Source organism: Microtus ochrogaster, unplaced genomic scaffold, assembly GCF_000317375.1.
Source record: "Microtus ochrogaster isolate Prairie Vole_2 unplaced genomic scaffold, MicOch1.0 UNK47, whole genome shotgun sequence".
Lineage (NCBI taxonomy): Eukaryota > Metazoa > Chordata > Mammalia > Rodentia > Cricetidae > Microtus > Microtus ochrogaster.
Genome location: NW_004949145.1, coordinates 1,779,109 through 1,802,095, shown reverse-complemented (window position 1 = coordinate 1,802,095; position 22,987 = coordinate 1,779,109). Strand labels below are relative to the sequence as shown.

Here is a 22,987-nt window from a genome sequence, read left to right as displayed (position 1 = left end):
TTTTTTTTTTTTTTAGTTTATTTTTATTTCATGTGCATTGGTGTTTTCCCTGCATGTAAGTGTCAGATCCCCTGAAACAGGAGTCACAGACATGTGAGCTGCCATGTGGGTGCAAGGAATTGAACCTGGGTCCTCTGGAAGAGCAGCCAGTGCTCCTAACCACTGAGCCATCTCCCCAGCCCTATCTCTACCTTCTTTTTTTAAAAATATTTATTTATTTATTTATTTATTTATTTATTTATTTATTTATTTATTATGTATACAATATTCTGTGTGTATGCCTGCAGGCCACAAGAGGGCACCAGACCCCATTACAGATGGTTGTGAGCCACCATGTGGTTGCTAGGAATTGAATTCAGGACCTTTGGAAGAGCAGGCAATGCTCTTAACCTCTGAGCCATCTCTCCAGCCCCCTCTACCTTCTTCTTAAGTACTGGATAACAGAGAACTGTTTTGCCCACCTGACTTACTTTTCTGTGGGTTATGGGGATGCAAATTCTGGTCTTCAGTCTTGCATGCCAAGTGCTCTATCCACTGAACCATCTCCTCACCCCTGTTAAAACTTGCTGTGTTTATGTGGAACTCCATTTGGTGTGTGGAGTGGGGCAGTCTCTTCCATTATAATTGCATAAACTTTTCCTTGGCACACGGCACCTCAGGAAAGGGGCAGTTTGGGACTGGAGAGATGGATCCACACTAGGAGTGCCTGCTATTCTCGTAGAACCCAGCACCCACATGGTGGCTCTCAACCCCCTGGAGCCCAAATCCAGGGGATCTGACATTCTTTTCTGACTTCCACTCAGTCACATAGGCAGTGCACAGACAGATGTGCCTGGAGAAAATAAACAAATATTATTAAAACGGGGCAATTGAAGACTTATGTCATGCTTACTCAGTAAATACTTACTGAACCATCTTTCTAGTCTCTTATTATTTGGCAAATATTTATTAATATAGATGTCTACTGCAATAAATTTCCCTTTGAGCACTGTATTACCTACATCTCTTCAGTGTTGGTATGGGTTTTTTTTTCTTTTTTTTTTTATTGTCTGAGACAGAGCGCTAGATAGCCCAAGTTGGCCTTGAACATGCTATGCAGCTGAGGCTAGTCTTGAACTCCTGGTCTTCCTACCTCCTTAAGTGCTGCTGAGATTATGAGCATGTGCCACAGCACCTGTCTGTGACTTCATTTTCAGTCATTGCAACACATTCTCTGATTCTCTTCATGGATCTCCTGGAGGAGAGAGAGGTGTTGCTCATCTCTACATAGCAACAGATATTTGTTAAGTATCTGTAGCTTGTCCACATCTGCACTGTGGTAGGTGCTAGGGCATAGTGGCAAAGAAAGCAGTCTACTTTAGTCCTTGCTCCCGTAGTGGAGAGGTCAGACAGTAATAATGCATGGCAAAGTAGCGCATAGTCTGTTGATGGCACTAGCTGTGGTGAAAAGAATAGTGCTGGGTTATGGACTAGCGGAGACAGTGTGAGGATAGAAACCTGAATAGGATGTGTGTGTGGGAGGGTATCATTGACTGCTGGGGAAGGATGTCCTGACGCAGACAAAGAATCCATGGAGTTTGTTGCTTTTTGAGACAGTCTCCTGTATCCCAGGCTGGCCTCAAACTCACTACATAGGCAAGGCTAGCCTTGAATCCTCCCTCAGGTTCACAGAAGCTGGGGTTATAGAGCTGCACAACCATTCCTGGCAGAATCTATTGAATAGTAATCCCCCACACCACCTCATATAAATAGCCCAGAGAGCACCTCTAAAGGAGACTCCTGTTGCTATAATTCTACCCTGCACATCCCTCCACTTTCAGGGTGCAGCTCCTGGGAAAGCCTCTTCCATAGGGGATGGCATCTCTGGCTGTCACACCAGCTGCTCTACTGCACGCTTGCTCTGGGGACCTCGAGGAATCACTAGATCCTTGGTGCTCCAGTGCATTGAGTGGAGAGAGAAGCATCTCCATATGAGTTCAGAAGTGGAAGAGCTTAGAACAGGCCAGGCTGTGTGAGACACCCCAGCTGCAGCAGCTGTCACTAAGGTCCCCGCCCCCTTTCGTAGCACTCTGAATTGGTCTCTGCCTCCTGCATCCTTCCACTGTGTGTCTTCCTCCTTGCTGGCAGCATCCCGCACTTAGGCTCTGTGTGCACTCTTCTGGTTGCCTTGCCTTTGCTTCTCCTGGAGCTTAGACTGAATGGAAGGGCTGTAAAGGGCATGGGTGTTGACTCTTGTTCAAGAACACTCAGAGCTGGATACTAAAAATAACTATTTCTGTGTAGAGGTGGGGTGGAGACACCTTTTACCTGTGTGTGCCAAGAGCCAGCCAGGCAGACTAAATAAAGGTCCTGGGCCTTGGAGGGACATCCTGTCCCCTGCGGCTCCTTAGGTTTTGAGTATAGTATGATTAGAAAGATGAGGACTGGGCCAGACTGCCGAACTATAGGGGCAAGGGATGATGGGCAAAAATGGGCCTTTCTCCCAGCGACTCTTCAGAAGCTCAGTAGGGCTGCTGTGTGTGTGAACACAGGAGTGAACTCCGGAAGCTGAGGTTCCAGTGAGGAGAGAGGACAGACAGCAGGAATGGAAAACAGACAGAAAAAGTTGTACAAAAAGTGCCTGCCTGCCTGTTGGGAGGAGCTAAGAGAAACTGTTATCCAAGGCCCAGGTGTGTGATGTCATCACTTATGGCACCCAGCCCTAGGGGGGAATGCACACTACTGATAATGTTGCATTTCAAGGCCCAGGTGTGTGATGTCATCACTTATGGCATCCAGCCCTAGGGGGGAATGCACACTACTGATAATGCTGCATTTCACCCTCAGCTCCCCATGTAGAAGTTCAGGCCCCGTTTTAAATGTGGAGAAAGCATGGACCTAGCAAAGATCAGATCAGAACCCAGGTCTATGCAGGCACTCTTGCCGTAACTACCTTGACCTAGGCTAGTGGATTTTTCTTTCTGCCTTGCAATCAAAGAATATTCCCTCTCCCTCAGTATTAAGCTCTTACCCAGTTTTCTTGGCTTCCCCTTTTCTACTACTGGAATAGATACTATCAATTCATGGAAGGCATTACCGTATACTGAGTGTTTACAAGGCGCCAGGAAGAACCTTCCACATGCTAATGTTAAACTGTTGGATCTTCACAACAGCCCAGTGCTTGATAGATCCTGCTGCCCTAGACCTTCTCCTTCCTCCCTGCCTCCCTCCCCTACCACAAGATTACCTCAAACTTGGAGCAATCTCAGCCTCCTGAGTGCTTGGTTTGCCCTTAGTCACAATGGTTGTGGAGGCAGAGGTTCTGTCATTTGCCTGTGGTCACACAGCTAGAAAGTGACGGGTTGTGGGGGGGGGGGCAGTGGTGGCCCATGCCTTTAATTCTAACACTTGAATCTCTCAGTTTGAGGCCAGCCTGGTCTACAGAGTGAGTTCCAGGACAGCCAGAGCTACCCAGAGAAACCCTGTCTTGGGGGGAAAAAAGAAAAGAAAGGGACTGGACTTAGGTTTGAAGTTGCCATTTTGTTCCTGAAGCCCCTGTCTTAACTACTTAGCTGGGTGCTATTTTTATCCTCATTTTATAGTGGCAAACCTGGGAAGATCAAGACCAGAGGAAAGTATGTGGATGGAGTGGAGGAATCTCAATGTAGAGCAGGAGAGATGAAACCACCCCGTCCCGTCCCAGTCTCCCCCCCACCCCACCCCCCGTCCCCCTCCATCACCAAGGTCCTGGGAGAATTAGTTTTGGGGGAGAAAGCAAGTGCCTACGGGTGCATAGAGAAGACAGTCTGAGGGTGGATAGGGAGATGCGTGAAGATCCAGGAAAAGATGGGGGTAAGGTTGGGAGGAGGCTAGGAATGACCCTGGATTCACACAGGTAAGAGGGAAACTTGTATGGGCATTGTCAGGTGATCTAAGAGATTGGCGCTGGTGCAGGAGCATGGACTTAGTTAGTTCCCTTTGCCTGCTACTCACAGGCTCCTCTTGCTCAGTCCCCATCCTCTTCTTCACAGGGTCTCCCTTCTCTCCACCGGCCAGAGATGGAGGCAAACCAGGCAGGCAGCGGTGCCGGGGGTGGCGGGAGCAGCGGCATCGGGGGCGAGGACGGGGTCCACTTCCAGAGTTACCCCTTTGACTTCTTGGAATTCCTCAACCACCAGCGCTTTGAGCCCATGGAACTGTACGGGGAGCATGCCAAAGCAGTGGCGGCCCTGCCCTGTACCCCGGGGCCCCCGCCCCAGCCCCCACCCCAGCCTCCTCCGCCTCAGTATGACTACCCACCCCAGTCCACTTTCAAACCCAAGGCGGAGGCTCCTTCCTCATCCTCCTCGTCATCATCTTCCTCCTCATCTTCATCTTCTTCATCTTCTTCATCCTCTTCCCAAGCCAAGAAGCTGGATCCGCCATTGCCGCCCACCTTCGGGGCGCCACCCCCTCCGCTCTTTGATGCTGCCTTCCCTGCCCCGCAATGGGGAATTGTCGACCTCTCTGGGCACCAACACCTGTTTGGAAACCTGAAACGAGGAGGGCCCACACCTGGGCCTGGGGTGGCATCAGGTCTTGGCACTCCCACCGGGACCCCTGGGCCACTTCCCACACCCACGCAGACCCCACCTGGGCCCACGGTTGGGGCGGCCTGCGACCCAACCAAGGACGATAAGGGCTACTTCCGAAGGCTGAAGTACCTGATGGAGCGTCGCTTCCCATGCGGTGTGTGCCAGAAGTCCTTCAAACAGTCCTCACATCTGGTCCAGCACATGCTGGTGCACTCTGGGGAGCGACCATACGAATGCGGCGTCTGTGGCCGCACCTACAATCACGTATCCAGTCTCATACGCCACCGACGCTGCCACAAGGATGTGCCACCAACTGCTGGTGGTCCGCCGCAGCCCGGGACACCGCTTCCTTCGCTGGGCCTCCCTGTACCCACTTCCAGTGCCACAGCCACCTCCGCTCCTGCTGCAGTGTCCTCCGGCCCCTCAGCTACACCTGCAGCACCTGCCACCTCCACGGATGGGAATGCCACCCCCGCTGCCGCAGCTGGGGTGGCCTTGCCTCCCCCCACCACTACTGGCGGGGAGGGCCCATTTGCCTGCCCCCTCTGCTGGAAGGTCTTCAAGAAGCCCAGCCACCTCCACCAGCACCAGATCATCCACACGGGTGAGAAGCCCTTCTCCTGCTCCGTGTGCAGCAAAAGCTTCAACCGGAGGGAGAGCCTCAAGCGGCATGTGAAAACGCACTCGGCCGACCTGCTGCGCCTGCCTTGTGGCATCTGTGGCAAGGCCTTCCGCGATGCCTCCTACCTCCTTAAGCACCAGGCGGCTCATGCCGGGGCCGGGGCCCCGCGGCCGGTCTACCCTTGCGACCTGTGCGGGAAGACCTACTCAGCGCCCCAGAGCCTGTTGCGGCACAAGGCTGCCCACGCGCCACCTGTGGCCCCCGAACCGGCCAAGGATGGGGCGACCCCAGTCCCACAACCACCTCCCACCTTCCCCCCGGGCCCCTACCTCCTGCCGGCGGACCCGACTACCACGGACGAGAAAGCCACAGCTGCTGCAGCGGCGGTGGTGTATGGGGCGGTGCCTGTGCCACTTCTCGGCGCGCATCCGCTGCTACTCGGTGGTGCCGGGAACGGCGGCGCTGGTGGCGCGGGCACGGGCGTCCCAGGCAAGACGTTTTGCTGCGGCATCTGCGGGCGGGCGTTCGGGCGCCGCGAGACCCTGAAGCGCCACGAGCGCATCCATACCGGCGAGAAGCCCCACCAGTGCCCAGTGTGCGGGAAGCGCTTCCGCGAGTCCTTCCACCTGAGCAAGCACCATGTGGTGCACACCCGGGAACGGCCCTACAAGTGCGAGCTGTGCGGCAAGGTCTTCGGCTACCCACAGAGCCTCACGCGTCATCGCCAGGTGCACCGGCTCCAGCTGCCCTGCGCCCTGGCCGGAGCCACAGGCCTCACCGGGGGCCAGGGGACCACGGGGGCCTGTGGACCCGGGGCTGCAGGTGCTTCGGGCGGGCCCGCCGACGGCCTGAGCTATGCCTGCTCGGACTGTGGGGAGCATTTCCCGGATCTCTTTCATGTCATGAGCCACAAAGAAGCCCACATGTCAGAGAAGCCATACGGCTGTGACTCCTGCGGCAAGACCTTCGGCTTCATCGAGAATCTCATGTGGCACAAGCTGGTCCACCAGGCTGCCCCGGAACGTCTTCTGCCGCCAACTCCCAGTGGCCCCCAGTCCTCTGATAGTTCTAGCGGCGGCACCGACGCATCCAGCGTGCTGGACAACGGACTGGCCGGAGAGGTGGGGGCGGCGGTGGCAGCGCTGGCCGGCGTGTCTGGGGGCAGCGAGGATTCGGGTGGGACGACTGTGACCGGAGGGGGTGGCGGGGCCACTTCAGGCGCTGAGCGCTTCAGCTGTGCCACGTGCGGCCAAAGCTTCAAGCATTTCCTGGGTCTGGTGACTCACAAGTATGTGCACCTGGTGCGCCGGACCCTGGGTTGTGGCCTCTGCGGCCAGAGCTTTGCCGGCGCGTACGACCTGCTCCTGCACCGCCGAAGCCACCGACAGAAGCGGGGCTTCCGCTGCCCGGTGTGCGGGAAGCGCTTCTGGGAGGCGGCCCTGCTGATGCGCCACCAGCGCTGTCATACAGAGCAGCGGCCCTACCGGTGCGGCGTGTGCGGCAGAGGCTTCCTGCGTTCCTGGTACCTGCGGCAGCACCGAGTAGTGCACACGGGCGAGCGCGCCTTCAAGTGCGGAGTGTGCGCCAAACGCTTTGCGCAGTCCTCCAGCCTGGCCGAGCATCGGCGACTGCACGCCGTGGCCCGGCCTCAGCGCTGTGGCGCCTGCGGCAAGACCTTCCGCTACCGCTCCAACCTGCTGGAGCACCAGCGGCTGCACCTGGGCGAGCGCGCCTACCGTTGCGAGCACTGCGGCAAGGGCTTTTTCTACCTGAGCTCGGTGTTGCGCCACCAGCGTGCCCACGAACCCCCACGGCCCGAGCTGCGCTGTCCCGCCTGTCTCAAGGCCTTTAAGGATCCTGGCTACTTCCGGAAGCACCTGGCTGCCCATCAGGGAGGTAGGCCCTTCCGCTGCTCTTCCTGCGGTGAGGGCTTTGCCAACACCTATGGTCTGAAGAAACATCGCCTGGTGCACAAGGCTGAGGGTCTTGGGGGGCCCGGAACAGGGGGAAGCGCCTTGCCCGGGAAGGATCCCTGACCAGGGAATTTCAATGCACCACTCCAATCAGATGTTCCCTTCTGGACTCCCCCCCCCCCCCCCCCCCCGCCTTCCTGGGGCTGCTGGTCAGACTCTCCCCACCCCTCCTTATTGTTACCCATTCTAAAGAACTACAGATGGTCTAGCTTCCTTCTGACCCCATTCCCTGCCCTATAAACTGAAGGTTAAATTGCTACAATGCCAGGCCATTCTGGCCCTTCCTTCTTCGTCCGTCAGACACTGACCTTGATCCTCCGTCCAGCCTTCTTTTGTAAACCTCATCTGCTACCCAGCCTCGTTTTGGCTCCCGTGAACTCCGCGGTGAAGATGGGCCTGAATTACCCGCTGCCTCTACTTCCTTTGGGATCTGGCTGGACAGTGGACTATGAACAGAGTTGAGGGGGCACAGGTTGGGGGTCTGGGTGCTCTTGGGTTGGGGGGAGGGGGAACAGACGCGGCTTGTACAGAGCAGAGAACAATAAATCGTATCAACAGGGCCGCTGGGGTCTGTCCTTGCTGTTCCTGGGGGATTCTGATAACTGGATGGACACACAGCACCTCTGTCGTGTTTCACCTGGGTTGAGTGAGGATTTGCCATTTCCCCGGCGTTAGCCTACGAACTGGGCAAGTGGCGAGAGTGAGACAGGTAAGTCCATCTCCCGGGAACTGATTTGAGATTCCGAGACTCCTCTTCAGGATGTTTTCAGCCACCATGACCGGAAGTCTTCTGTCTGCCAAGTCCTGGCCTGCGTACTAGGGAAACATGAATTGATTGGACATGACATTCACACTCCAGTGGCTGGGAGAGCACGCCTATGGAATTCACCACTGCCTGCAGACTTTCTGAAGACAGGATCTCAAGCATTCTAGGCTGGCTAAGGACTTGCTTTGGAGGTAAGGATAGCCTTGATTTTTGTTTTGTTTTGGAGACAGGGTGGGTCTCTCTCTCTGTAATTCTTGGCTGTTCCAGAACTCTATAGACCAGACTGGCCTTGAACTCACAGAATCTACCTGCCTTTACCTCCCTGGTACTGACATTAAAGGTGTTCACCACCACAGCTGCCTAATCTGGAACTTTCTTTTTTTAGTTAGATTTTTTTTTTAACTTAAAGAAATTTTATGTATGGTTATTTTGCCTTCATGTATGTTTGTGCACCACTTGATGCCTGGTGCCCCTGGAGGCTGAAAGAGGCCATTGGATCATCTGGCCCTAGAGTAACAGATGATTGTGAGACACGATGTGTGTGCTGCGATCGAAACTCTGGTCCTCTGGAGGAGCAGTTAGTCCCCTTAACTGTTGAGCCACTCCTTCAGTCCCAAAGTTGTAATTTTATTTTTTTAAAGATTTATTTATCTATTATATTATTATTATATTATATATATATTATATTATATATAGTATTCTGTCTGCATGTATGCCTGCAGGCCAGAAGAGGGCACTAGATCTCATTCTAGATGGTTGTGAGCCACCATGTGGTAGCTGGGAATTGAACTCAGGACTTCTGGAAGAGCAGCCATTTCTCCAGCCTTGGAATTTTATTTTTATTCTCAGTTTCATACATGTATGTATATGTGTACACACATACAACTTTGGTTCTATCTATAAAGCCCTCAGTATGCTCATCCCTCTCACCCTCCTGCTGAACTCTTCCTTTCCAGCAGGCTCTTCTACTTCCATGTCCTTTATTCTCTTGGTGCCCCATTGTGTTTAGTCAGGGTTGCTTGCATAAATGGATTGGGCAGTTGATTTACCTGAGCAAGGGCAGCTTACCAACAGCTACAACACTGGACTACAACCCCTCTTCCCTGGGCAACCATTAACTACCTACAGCTTCTCAGAGAGGAGTGGGGCCTTAAGAGCTTCTTCCTCATGACTACAAACTTCTGATCCCTCTGCTTCCACTTCCGGAGTGCTGGGAAGATGGGCATGTGCTGCTATGCCTGGTTTCTGTGGTGCTGGCGATTGAACCCAGGATATCATGCATGCTAGGCAAGCACTCTAGCTACACCCCAGCCCCACTGCTCTCTTCTGATGGAGTGTGCAAATTCCATTAGCATCCAGTTCCCCTGCTTCTTTTGAATCTGAACACCGAGCCTGAGTGTCAGTTGCTATATTTCCCCTCCCCTTGAATCTGGCCACTTACCCATACTGCCAATGTGTTGGTGGTCCCTTCCCATAGCAATCGGAAGTTTCTGTTCAGTGGCAAGGATCCGTGTAAGAAAGTGGAGAAGGCAGGACCTGACGCGCACTGCTTTAGTCATTCAGACATGAGGGCGTTGATGAACAGATGATGGAAAGAAGTGCCCGGACCCCAAGGGTGCTTAACTGCTCAATGTGGGAGACTGATCAGAAACAAGGTGAGGGAAGGTGGCGTAAGGAACCCTGTAGGTCTCTGGCTTCAGCTGAGGAGCTAGTGAGATGGGAAGCAGGGTCCTCTCTTTAGAGGGAATGGTGAGTTGTATTATGCATCATCTGAGAATCATCTCTTGGGGATGCTGGATGAACAAGGACTGAGATAGCAACACATCTTCTCCATGAGAAAATCAAGGCCTCTGCTGAGTAAGAGCATCAACCTCCAACATCCCTTCAGTGCACAAAACTACAATACAGCCACACAGTCAAAGCCTAGTCCCTCCCCATTCCAGATAATAAGAAAACAGAGGCGTTGGGCGGTGGTGGCACATGCCTTTAATCCCAGCACTCAGGAGACAGAGGCAGGTGGATCTCTGTGAGTTCGAGGCCAGCTTGGTCTACAAGAGCTAGTTGCAGGACAGGCTCCAAAGGTACAGAGAAACTGTCTCGGAGAGAAAAAGAAAAGAAAAGAAAACAGGCATAGTGAGGCCCTGATCTCCCAACTACCCAGAGAACTGGAATACAAGACTGACAGAGAAGCATTTCAGAAAGTCTTTTAATAGGAACAGACTCGAAGGCCCCACTCCCACCCCAAATTCCAGCTCCCAAGTACTTTCAGCCCTTTTCCACAGTGTTTCCTCTTACTCTTTACACCCAGGACCAGCCCACCAAGGTTGTGAGCAGCAGCCAACCCTTCCTCTGAATTGCCCAGAACTAAGCAGGAAGCTGTTTACCTCACAGTAGAGGAAAACAGAGAAATCTGAAACTTGTCTGTAGACACGGGAGACACAGGCTCTAAGCCTAAAGCTTAAGGGGATACCGGGTGATTGCTTGCTTGCTTGCAGTGTGTGCTCTCGGACGCTTCCAGAAGAGTCTAGTGGCTAAGGAAAGTACACTCTGGGGTAAGATGGTGAGTGAGCAGAACTTAGAGTTCATCTCTATGGGCAGGCTCATCCTGGAGATTTATGGACACCCAACTGTGGTTTAGGTACTCTCTGGTTTTAAGGGAGAAGGCATCCCAGCATCCCTTTAGAGATGACCTGTGGGCATCTTCTGCCTAGGGAGGGTAGGCAACCCAGTTGAGGTAGGTAAGAGATTTCATATTAGTCCACCTTAGGGCAACCCCTGCATGGTCCAGAGGCTGTTCAGGATTGGACCAGGATGGTGGTTGTGGATTATTAAGTCTTGCTTTGCAGCCTGGGCTGGTCTAGACCTCACAATCCTCCTGCCTCAGCCTCTAGAATACTGGACTTAGAAGAATGGGCCATGCTCAGCTCTCTGTTTTTACATTCAGCTGGGCATCTACAGAACTGCAGGTACCTCTTTCCTGAGTCTCAAGTGTAGCGTGGGTTTCTGGGAGACCAGAACCTGGTTCCTTCTCAGTTCTCCAATCCCAGCTGCTCATTATTTCTCCTTGGCTTTTGCTTCTATTTGTCCACCCACTTCCCCTATAATAGGCTTCCTACTCCCCAGCCTACTGGTCAACCTCCACTTTCACCTCCACAGGCTCTCTGCACCCTTCTTCAGTAGTGTTCTCTGTCCCGTGCTTACTCCCTGAATCCTGGACCACCCAAGATGGTCCCAGTTGACCTCCAGACTCTCCCACCCCAGGCCCTGGCCCGTGGAAGTGGGTGCGTTGGTGTTTGCGAAAATTTGAGGAGTTATTGAAAGTGCGCGCACAGAGCGTGCAACGGAAGGGGCGCTCGCCAGTGTGGATGCGGGCGTGGCCGCTCAGCACAGAGGACTGTGTGAAGCCCTTGCCACAGACGGCGCAGTGGTAGGGCCTCTCCCCCGTGTGCACACGCTCATGATCTCGCATGTCTGAGGAGCGGCGGAAGGGCTTGGTACAGAACCTGCAGGCGAAAGGCTTGCCTACTGCAGCCCCTGCAGCTGCCGCAGCCTTCAGCACCTCCGACCTCTCCTGGGCCATCCCTGGGTTCGGCTGTCGAGTTGATGCTGCCGGTGGAAGCCTTCGAGAGGTGCCTGCTTCCACCCCGTGACGGTGCTGGTGCCGGAGCAGAGGTGCCAAGGTCTTAAAAGCTCGTGGGCAGAGTGGGCAGCGGTAAGGCCGCTCTCCCGTATGCAAGCTGTAGTGGGCACGCAAGCTAGCAGGACCTGGACAGCGGTGACCACACACGTGACAACGGCTTGGGTCCCCACCCTGTCCAACCCCCTGCACGCCTGCCAGGTGGCCATGTTCGTGAAACAGCAGCTCTGAGACCAGATGGAAGGCAGCGGGACACAGGGCACAGTGAAAAGATCCGGGCTCTGGGGGCTCAGGTACCAATGTAGTATCTGTAATTTTTACCACCTGGATCTCGATGAGGTCACTTGGGGGTGTGGCAGAGCGGCCACCATCAGGCACCAGGACCTGGAGAGCAGAAGAAGAAACGGGAGGCTGTGGACCCTTCTCAGAGAACATTCTTCAATGTGCTTCCACTTAAACCACTTGCTCAGGCCAGCAAAATGGCTCAGCGCGTAGACACTTGCCAAATCTAACAAACTGAGTAGGATCCCTGGAACCCGCAGGGTAGAAATCAGAACTGACTCTCCCAAATTGCCCTTTGACCTCCACATGCCTGTGCCATGGCACACATGCACACCCTTTCCTCAAATATATAAATTAAATTAAAACTTTTAAATAAAATATTTGCTTCTCTGTAGTCCACTGGATCCTTATTTTTTTATGATTTATTATTTACTTATTTTGAGACAGGAGTTTCACTATTAGCCTTAGCAGAACGGGGACTTGTTGTGTAGACCAGGCTGGTCTAGAACTCAGAGACACTGCCTGCCTCTGTCTTCCCAAGTGCTGAGATTAAAGGCATGTACCACCAGGCCTGAGTTTTTCTTTTTATGTGTATGTGTGAGTGCCTGAATGTGTGTATGTTCACCACATGTGTGCTGTGCCTATGGAGTCCAGAAGTGAGGGTCAGATCCCCCAGAAGTAGAGTTACAGATGGTTATGAGCCTCCAAATGGATGCTGGGAAGTGAACCTCTAAAAGAGCAGCCAGTGCTCTTCACTGCTGAGCCATCTCTCCAGCCCTGGCTATTGGTTTCTCGACCCTGTTATCCACGATCCAGAATTCTTGCTGTATTCGGTTGGCATTTCCTTTTCCTGCCCAAAATATACCACAAATACAAACGTGCCTCTCCTCTATACTAGTTAAAAGCCTCATCATTTCTTGCCCTTGCAACTGAAAAAAATACCACTCAAAGGGAATCCCCGTTATTATTACTGCCCCTCATTATCTCCCTTTCTAGAACACCTGAATAGACTTTGGAAAATGTAAGTAAGGTCATGCATTTCGCCACTCTAAGCCCTCCAATTGCATTAAAAGCCCCGTGTCGTCCCTATAATATCCAGCACGGTCTGGATCCTGCTTATCGCACTGACTGCAGTGTAAATATAACCCGTCATCCAGCTGATTTCTGCCATCTAAATTTAGCTCGCCCCGTCCCCACCCTATCAGTTTACTTTTTATTCCCCTTATGGAACATATTACAATAAATTCTGTTCATTGCCACTCCTCACAAGTCCTCACGAGACTGCGAGCTGCAAGAGGAGGCAATCTCTGTCCGTTTTGGTCCCCTGGAACTCAGTCAATATTGGTTAAACGAATCAATATTCTGAGTTACTCTTCAGTCACGAGTGAGAGGTTCCAAAGTCACCAGGAACACCCATTTCTCCTCCAGAATCTTCCCTTAGGCACTCGTAAGGCAGACCTTGTATCCTCACGTGGCATCCCAACATGGTGTCCGGATTATAACTCCCCTTTGAGGTCACCTTCCCATCCATCCACTACAATTTCCCTGAAGGCCCGCTCCTCTTAAGACTCCACCCCTCTCTATGCAAACCAACTCCCTAGTCCTCTGTCAGGACCTAACCCTGCCAACACGCAACCTGTCTTCAGGCCCCGCCTCAACCAGGCCTCGCTCCTCATCCCCCATAGGCTTCTCCCCAAGCCCCGCCCCCAGAATGTTACCATACTCCCGCCCAGTCCTCTTAGGCCCCGCCCCTGCCCTGCGCCCTCTATCGCCGTGAACTCTCGGCCCAGACCCCTTCGTCTCCCGCACCAGGTCCGAAGGCTCCGGGAATGGCGACTCCCGGGTCGGTGAGCTCGGAATCGGGGGGTCCAGGTGCGCGGCGGCCATCTTGTAGCTAAACCCTGTCCCTGAGGCCAATGATCGCTCCGCGAGGGGCGGGGCCGGGCTGGCGGCGCTGCGCAAGCGCGCGGCAGGGCGGCGAAGGGCGGGGCCGTGGCCGGGAGCCACGGAAAGTCTTCATTACCTGTTAATCCTCGACTGGACAGACTGAGCTTGTAGCTGGGAGGTCGACCAGATCCTGGAGACGAATTCTGACGTCGTCCCCCTCCCTTTTAAAAATGATTGTTTATGCAGGTTCTCACTGTCTAGTCCGTTCTGCCCTCGAACTCTCTATGTAGACCAATCTGGCCTCGAACTCAAAGAGATCCGCTCGCCTCTGAGCCACTATGCTCGGCCCTACAAGTCCCTTTTTAAAACTAATTCCGGCCGAGCACGAAGTTTGCTTATCTGAACCTTAAGGCACGGAAGCAGCTTTGATTTATGCTTCAGAAAACGTTTCTAAGGTTACCTTCAATTCATGTGCAGGCGACAAAGCGGTGCAGTTTATGAACGAAGGTTTTGCAAAAGTCTCTGTCAAAGACTTAGCACTTCAGGAACTTCCAGAAGGAAGAAAAGCCCCGGGCGCTGCTGTGCTGTTTAGAAGAAAAGAGGTCAAAAGGTTTTCAACAACACCAAGGACAGGGCTTTTCTGAGGGTTCAATTCAGTCTGGGGCCTGGCTTTCTGACTTTGGATAAGTCAGGACATTTTTGTAGCCAACTCCTCTCCCTACTCTTTGTTTCCCTCCTATTGACAAGACCACCTTGTGAGCTGACCTCAAATTTACTACAGAGTCTAAGCTGGCCTTGAACTCTATTTTCAAAGATTAAGTTTTTTTTTTAAAAAACAACAACAACAACAACAACTAGGTATTGGGTGCTCTGCCTGCATGTATGTCTGGGCACCACATGTTAGCAGTGTCCATGGAGGCCGGAGAGGGTGTCCTAGCCTCTTGAAGTTACAGATGGCTGCTAGCTGTCACGTGGGTGTTGGGAACTGAATTTGGGCAACTAATGCTTGGCTGCTGTTATCTCTCCAGCCCTAGCCTTGAACCCTTAATCTTTCTGGTACTGTGATTGCAGGCGTGCACTCCCTTGCCCAACTCCATTCTTCTGTTTTCTGTATAGACCTCTTGACGTGGAAACAGAGAAGAGATGTGGGACCAGGACGGTGGTGGCACAAACCTTTACTCCCAGGACGGGACAGCCAGAGGCAGGTGAACTCTGTGAGTTCAAGGCCAGTCTGGTCTACAGAGCTAGTTCCAGGACAGCCAGAGCTGCACAAATAAACCCTGCCTTGAAAAACCAGCAAAAGAGAGAGAGAGAGAGAGAAAGAGAGAGAGAGAGAGAGAGAGAGAGAGATAGCTTTGAGCTTCGAAACACTCTGTTTACTTGAACAAAACAGGAGACCCTGAATATTTATCACCACAGCTAAGATTTCTGTTCTTTGGGGGGTTATGGTGGCACTTCTGCTTGAAGTTACATGTGGCCATGTGATTTTCTTTGGGTAATGACATATAAATGATAGTGTTTTGGTACCTCTTGACACACATTGCAAGCCTCAGTTACGCCCACACAACCATCCATTGCTCCTGTTCTTTGGTAGGAAGTGAAATCTCCATCAGACTGAATCCCAGAGTGACTGTACTTGGCACAGACGTGGTGCTGGTTTGCCTTGAATGCGCAACATTTCAAATAAACCTCCGTTTTATTAGCCACTGTGCGCTTTGTTTCGGTTTTTGAGACAGTAGTTTTGGCTGTCCTGGGACTCACGCTGTAGACCAGGCTGGCCTCGAATTCACAGAGATCCATCTGCTTCTTCCTCCCTGAGGGCTGAGATTAAAGGTGTATGAACCATGACAACTCTTTTTTTTAAGATTTATTTATTTTTGTGTGCGTTAGTGTTTTGCCTGCATGTATGTCTGTGTGAGGATGTCAGATTCCCTGAAATTGGGGTTAGAGTTGTAAGCTTTCCTTGTGGGTGTTGGGAATTAAATCCAGATCCTCTGGAAGAACAGTCAGTGCTCTTAATCACTGAGCCATCCTCCAGCCCCATATGGCAACTCTTTTTTTTTTTTTTTTTTTTTTTTTTTTGGTTTTTCGAGACAGGGTTTCTCTGTGGCTTTGGAGCCTGTCCTGGCACTAGCTCTGTAGACCAGGCTGGTCTCGAACTCACAGAGATCCACCTGCCTCTGCCTCCCGAGTGCTGAGTGCTGGGATTAAAGGCGTGCGCCACCATCGCCCGGCCCCACATGGCAACTCTTATAAAGGAAAACATTTAATTGGGGCTGGCTTACAGTTTCAGAGGTTTAGTCTATTGTCATCATGGCGAGAAACATGATCGCACACAGGCAGACATGGTGCTGGAGAAGGAGCTGAGAGTTCTATATCTTGAAGCACAGGCAGCAGCAGGAGACTGCTCCATGCTGGGCATAGTTTGAGCATATCTGAGACTTCAATGCCTGCCTCCACGCTGACAGCTTCCTCCAAGGCTACACTACTCCATCAAGGCCACACCTCCCAATAGTGCCACTCCCTATGGGACAAGTATTAAAACACCTGAGTCTAGGGGGGTCATTCCTAGTCAAACCACCACAAGGGGACAAAAAGAATGTAAGAGCCAGATCATGGGGGTAGGTGGTGTGGAACAGCATTAGGGCTGTTGCTCCCTTTAATTCACAGCAGCTGAGGTTATTTTTTCAAGATCTACACCAACACCTGGCCAATGGGGTTGGGCTCATGGACACCCCCCCCCATATACATGACACTAGATAGTCTTTTGTATAACCTGAGTCTGGCTACGGGAACCATCAGGAAATGACATAATGATCTGTTGAGGCTTTTTTTTAAAAAATTATTTCTTTATTATTATGTATATAGTATTCTGCCTGCAAACATGCCCACAGGCCAGAAGAGGGCACCTGATCTCATTACAGATGGTTGTGAGCCACCATGTGGTTGCTGGGAATTGAACTCAGGACCTTTAGAAGAGGAGGCAGTGCTCTTAATCACTGAGCCATCTCTCCAGCCCCTGTTGAGGCTTAAGTGTGGAAGAGTCGAGGTTATACCCGCTTCATTTTGTCCCGTCTTCAATGTAAAACCTGCAGCAATCCCCTCTCCTTTTTGTTGGCTCTAGATCCTCTGTCTTTCAAAATCGATTGACTTATAGATCTACCAAGGGGTCCAGCAATTCCAAATAAAATAAAATAAAATAAAATAAATGATGGCTCAGTGGGTAAGATGCCAAGCCTGATGTCCTGAGTTCAATCCTCAGAACTTCCATGGTGGGCAGAAAGAGCCAGCTCCCTCGAGTTGTCCTCTGAGCTCCTAGACAACATTTGTGGCTCTCTCTCTCTCTCTCTCTGTCTCTCTCTCTCTGTCTCTCTCTCTCTGTCTCTCTCTCTCTGTCTCTCTCTCTCTCTGTCTCTCTCTCTCTCTGTCTCTCTCTCTCTGTCTCTCTCTCTCTCTCTCTCTCTCACACACACACACACATACACACACACACTAAAAATATTAAAACGGTGTATTTCCACAAAACTTGTATGTATCTGAGAGATGGTGGCACACGCCTTTAATCTCAGTGCTCAGGAGGCAGAAACAGTTGAATTTCTCTGAGTCTGAGGTCAGTCTTGTTTATAGAGTGAGTTCCAGAACAGCCGGGGCCACACAGAGAAAACCTTTTTTAGCAAAAAAAAAAAAAAATGTAGAAACGTATGGGTTTTTTTTTTTTTTTTTTTTGGTTTTTCGAGACAGGGTTTCTCTGTGGCTTTGGAGTCTGTCCTGCAACTAGCTCTTGTAGACCAGGCTGGTCTCGAACTCACAGAGATCCACCTGTCTCTGCCTCCCGAGTGCTGGGATTAAAGGCGTGCGCCACCATCGCCCGGCAACGTATGGGTTTTTTGTTTTGTTTTAGTTTTGGTTTTTTGAGACTGGGTTTCTTTGTAGCTTTGGGGCCTGTCCTGGAACTTGCTCTTTAGACCAGGCTGGCCTTGAACTCACAGAAATCCACCTGCCTCTGCCTCCCTGTGGTGGATTAAAGGTGTGAGCCACCACCCCTCAGCTAGAACCTTATGATTTTAAAAACAGTCACAATGCTGAATCAACGCAAATGTCAATCAATTAACAAAGACTCAAGCAGATGTGACAGAGTGCTATGACGAGATAGTCCTGTTGGTACTGAAGGAGACCCATGAACAGTGGGGCATCCTCCTGGACCCGGATTAGGCACAAGCTATATACTAGTCAAATGGTTTTCATCAAGACAGAGGAAATGGGGAAAAGGGCAAGGCCTGCCAGAGCCACGTGCTCCAGCGGGCTAGTGTTTCTTCAGGTACAGCATACAGAGTGGAGGAATCTTGAAAACATTATCTTTGGTGCTAGAGAGTTGGCTCAGTGGTTAAGACTGGCTGTTCTTGCAGAGGACCAGGGTTTGACTGCCAGCATCCACATCAGATGGCTCCCAGCTGCCTGTAACTCCACTTCCAGGGGATCTGATACTATCTTCTGGTCTCTGTGAATACTGGCATACACACAGTGCGCAAACATATGTGCAGGCACACACAAAAAATTAAATAATTAAAAAATAAAATTACCTTTAATTTTTACTTATGCGTATATGTGTGGGTGTCTGTGGGGGCCAGAAGATAGAGCGGTATCTCTGGAGCTGGAGTTCCGTGAATTTCTGAGCCGTGTAACTTGGGTATTGAGAACCTAACTCAGGTCTTTTTTGTTTTCCAAGACAAGGTTTCTCAAGGTTTTTCTGTGTAGTCCAGGCTGGCCGGGTCTACAGAAGATCCATCTGCCTGTGCCTCCTGAATGCTAGGATTAAAGGTGTGTGCCACCACTGCCCGGCTCTTGACAGCTTCTTACCTGCACACTTTAAGTTAGATCCTCCTTCGCCCTCAGATCCATCTTTTGGTCGCATGTCTGGTGCTGCCAAACCCAGGCAGCAGCCAGTATAAGAACTTTTCCACAAAAGGATTGAGAAATATTAAAGGTTGTAACTTGCGGCCAACTATGAGTAACAGGTGGGAATTCCGGCGCTTTGCAAAAATGCTGCAGCTGGAAAGAACCAAGCCAAGAGTATAAAATTCCCTTCTTATTGGCAAGGGTCCATCTCACCTTCTTATATTAAAAGGATTCTTCCTTCCCCAGCACAGTCACTTCTATTGTAATTTATTTATTTTTAAAAAGCAGTGTGAGAAAGACAGAGCTCAGGTGGAGGGTTTTTTTTCTTGGGGAAAAGGGAGGAAGGGAGAGGGGAGCTTGGCCTCTGGGGACAGGAGTAGCAGAAGAGAAGAGAAGAGAAGAGAAGAGAAGAGAAGAGAAGAGAAGAGAAGAGAAGAGACCTATGGAGACAGGCAGAGAGAGAGAGATGGGAGGCAGGCATGGCCTTCTAAAAGGGAACACAGTGAATGTGCACTCCAGGGGCTCTTCGTGGCTACAGCTGAGGTCGTGTACCCCAAGGTCAGGCCAGTACGGACGCCTGAATACTAACAGCTTCCCACACAGAAATTTCCTCTTCCTCATTTTGTGCTCCGGTGGCACCAGGTACAGACGAGTGCTGTCCCTGCTTCACTCTACAGACCTGAAAATGAGGCCAGAATGAGGAAAGAACTCATTCAAAACTGATTAGCCAGCAGCTAGATGGGGCTCAGATTAGTGAGGTACTGTGTGGGCACCTGACCCTCAGTTATTAGAACCCCAGGATTTTTCTGTTCTTAAATAATCTGGAGATATAGCTCAGAGGTTTCTAGATATATATATAGATATAGAGATAGAGATAGAGATAGATATAGATATATCTATAGCTAGATAGAGCACTAGCTGTTTTCTGTAGAAATAGTATAGCAGGCTGGGAATGCAGTTGTATGGTCGAGTGTTTGCCTAGTGTATGCAAGGTGCTAGGTTCTGTCCCTAGCACAGGGGGAGACAGAGACAGAGAAAGAACGAACTAGGATAAATAGTAGATAAGAAAATGTAAGCAGAAAAGGTATTCTTTTGTTTTGTTTTTTGAGACAGGGTTTCTCTGTGGTTTTGGAGCCTGTCCTGAAACTCCCTTTGTAGACCAGGCTGGCCTCGAACTAACAGAGGTCCATCTGTCTCTGCCTCCCAAGTGCTGGGATTAAAGGCATGCGCCACCACTGCCTGCCTAAAAAAGGTATTGAACCACTTCCTTCAAAGTCTTCTATTTTTGAGGAATGATCTCACTATGGAGCTCTGTTTCTCTCGAAACTTAATATGCAGACCAGACCAGGTTGGCTTCAAACTCAGAGCTCTCGCTGCCTCTGACTTCTGAGTGCCGGGAACAAAAGTGTGCATTACCACGTGCAATTATTTGATGTTGCTTTTAATTATTCCACTTTATTTTATGTGTATGGGCGTTTTGCTTGCATGCATGCATGTATGTATGTATGTCAGATTTTAAAAACTGTGTACAGGTTCCCAGACACCAATATTTTATTTAAAAAAATTGAATGGTGGTTGGGGGGCTTAGGTGTTGACTCAGCAGTTAAGAGCACTGGCCGCTCATTCAGAAGACCTGGGTTCAGTTCCCAGCACCCGCCTGGTAGCTCACAGTGGCCTGTAACTGTAATGTCATCTTCTGACCTCCTCAGGCATAAGGCATGCACGCGGTGCACAGGCATACGTGCAGGCAAAGCACTCATATGCATAAAATAAGTGAATGTTTTAAAAATTAAAATATAATATCAAACAAAAGTTGCAAGACTCATGTAGTGAATATCCATATATGTATTTTTCTAACTTTTAAATAGCATCTACAAAATACTCAGGCTCATTTTTAATGTATTATGTATTTGTTTACTTATTTACTTAGTGCAGGGGTGGGGACCCACGTGCCAAGAGGTACGTCTGGAGGTCACAGGACAACTTTCAGGCCAATTCTTCCCTGACACCATTTGGGGCCCAAGGAAAAATCTCAGGCCATGAGGCTTGATGACAAGCACCCTTGCTTCCTGTGCCAGCACCTTCCACTTTTGTTTCATTTTTAAATCTTACTTTATATTTAATTGTATGTGTGCGTGCGCATGTGTGAGTGCATGTGTGTGTGTGTGTGTGTGTGTGTGTGTACGTGTGTGCAGGTGCTTGAGGAGGCCAGAAGAGGGTGCCAGATTCTCTGGAGCTGCAATTGTGGAGTTTTGTGAGCTATCATGTAGGTTCTGAGGCTCAAATTGGGGTTCTCTGGAAAAACAGCCAATGCTCTCACATCCTGGGCCATCCCCAAACCCAGTTTATAGATGTTTCCTGAGCTGGTGGTGGTTCACTCCTTTAATCCCAGCACACAGGAGGTAAAGGCAGGCAGATATCAGAGTTTGAGGCCAGCCTGGTCTACAGAGCGAGTTCTAAGACAGCCAGGGCTACACCAGGAAACCCTGTCTCGGGGGAAAAAAAGATAATGTTTCTGAGCAGGACAGAGTCTCTGTTACCACTTAGGGGAATGAAATAAAACCATGTATAGAGCAAAACACCTTTTGCAGACAGCATGCAGCAGTGAGAGCTGGTGCTGGTGTTATTCTTGTACCTTGAAACCCTCTCTGAGGTCACTGCATAGAGAATGTTAGCTATTAAGAGATGTAAGCATTTTGGCCAGGCCATGGTGGTGCACACCTTTAATCCCAGCACTAGGGAGGCAGAGACAGGTGGATCTTTGGGAGAGGGAGAGGGAGGGAGGGGGAGGAGAAGAGGGAGAGGGAGAAATCCACACAATAACTCAAGTTCTCAGTCTCTAACGCCCCTTTCTTAGCTCAGAATCTGTCTCTTTCTGTGGGTTATAATAGCAGCCTTTTCTAGAGTCTCAACATTAAAATACTTTACCTTTTCCCCAAAATTTGAAGAAAGATTTATTGCTGGGCAGTGGTGGCACACACCTTTAATCACAGCACTCAGGAGGCCAAAGCGGGTGGATGTCTGATTCCAGGCTAGCTTGGACTACAGAACAGGTTCCAGGATAGCCAGGGCTAAACAAAGAAACCCTGTCTCAAAAACAACCAAATCATGCTCCATTGTGTGTTAGCCATCCATCTTGGTACCCAGTGACCCCCACCCAGAAATGTACAGCCATGACCATCTTCTTGTTATGCTATGACTGCTTTTTTGGCTTCTGAAACCTGCTTAGACAGACAGTCAAGGACTGTTTTGAAGTCGCCTTCAATCTTGGCAGAGCAGAACAGCTCTTTTTAGCTTGCTTGTATAGATCTTGAGGTATTCTTGTGGGTTTGCCTTTAAAAGACCTTTCCCTCACCCCACTTTGAGGGGCAGTCTCTAGTTTGACTCAGAGATTTCTGTCCTGCTTTTGAGTGTCAAGAAATTTAACTAAAACCGGGCGATGGTGGCGCACGCCTGTAATCCCAGCACTCGGGAGGCAGAGGCAGGCGGATCTCTGTGAGTTCGAGACCAACCTGGTCTACAAGAGCTAGTTCCAGGACAGGCTCCAAAAGCCACAGAGAAATCCTGTCTAGAAAAACCAAAAAAAAAAAAATTTTTTTAACTAAGCCGGGCGCGCACTCCTTTAATCCCAGCACTCGGGAGGCAGAGCAGGCGGATCTCTGTGAGTTCGAGGCCAGCCTGGTCTACAGAGCTAGTTCCAGGACAGGCACCAAAAACTACAGAGAAACCCTGTCTCAAAAATCAAAAAAAAAAAAAAAAAAAAAGAAAGAAAAGAAATTTAACTAATTATAATTGAGATTGAGTCTCTGGCCTTTTCCTAGGGGGTCTTGAACTCCAGTAACAGCTACACAGTGAGTTCAAGGCTAGCCCAGACTATGAGACCCCCTATCTCAAAATACAAAATCAAACAGAACAGAGCAGATTATATATATATATATGTATATGTATATATATATGAAATATATATATGAATTATGAATGTCTCATATATATATGAGAGGTGACATAGAAGTTAATAACACTGGCTGCACCTGGTGGCACATGCCTTTAATTCCAGTACTCAGAAGGCAGAGAGACAGACATATTTTGTGAGTTCAAGGCTAGCCTGGTCTACAAAGTGAGTTCCAGGACAGCCAGTGTTACACAGAGAAATCCTGTATGGGGCGGGGAACACTGGCTGCTCTTTCAGAAGACCTGGTTTTGAGTCCCAGCTCTCACAACCATCTTTAACCCCAGTTCTGTGAAATCTGATGCTCTCTTCTAGGTTTTCTGAGCACCAGATATGTAAGCAGTGCACAGATACACATGCAGAGAAAACATCCACACACATTACACATTAAAGTCCACTTTAAATATTTTATTTTTTTATTT

The 22,987-nt window shown here is 50.2% G+C and overlaps 2 protein-coding genes across 2 annotated transcripts; one reads left to right on the top strand and one right to left on the bottom strand.

Moving 5' to 3' along the window:
- The first annotated feature begins 3,481 nt into the window (after window positions 1–3,481).
- Znf865 (zinc finger protein 865) lies at window positions 3,482–11,130 on the top strand. Its single transcript, XM_005369313.2, has 2 exons — window positions 3,482–8,105; window positions 11,071–11,130. The coding sequence occupies exon 1, from the start codon at window positions 4,038–4,040 to the stop codon at window positions 7,209–7,211; it is 3,174 nt and encodes a 1,057-aa protein (XP_005369370.1). The 5' UTR covers window positions 3,482–4,037; the 3' UTR covers window positions 7,212–8,105; window positions 11,071–11,130.
- Window positions 10,003–13,800, bottom strand: Znf784 (zinc finger protein 784). The gene is made up of 2 exons (XM_005369312.3): window positions 13,643–13,800; window positions 10,003–11,935 (listed from the first exon to the last, which is right to left on the bottom strand). Exons 1-2 carry the CDS (start codon window positions 13,718–13,720, stop codon window positions 11,039–11,041), a joined length of 975 nt encoding a protein of 324 aa, XP_005369369.1. The 5' UTR covers window positions 13,721–13,800; the 3' UTR covers window positions 10,003–11,038.
- Between the last annotated feature and the right edge of the window lie 9,187 nt (window positions 13,801–22,987).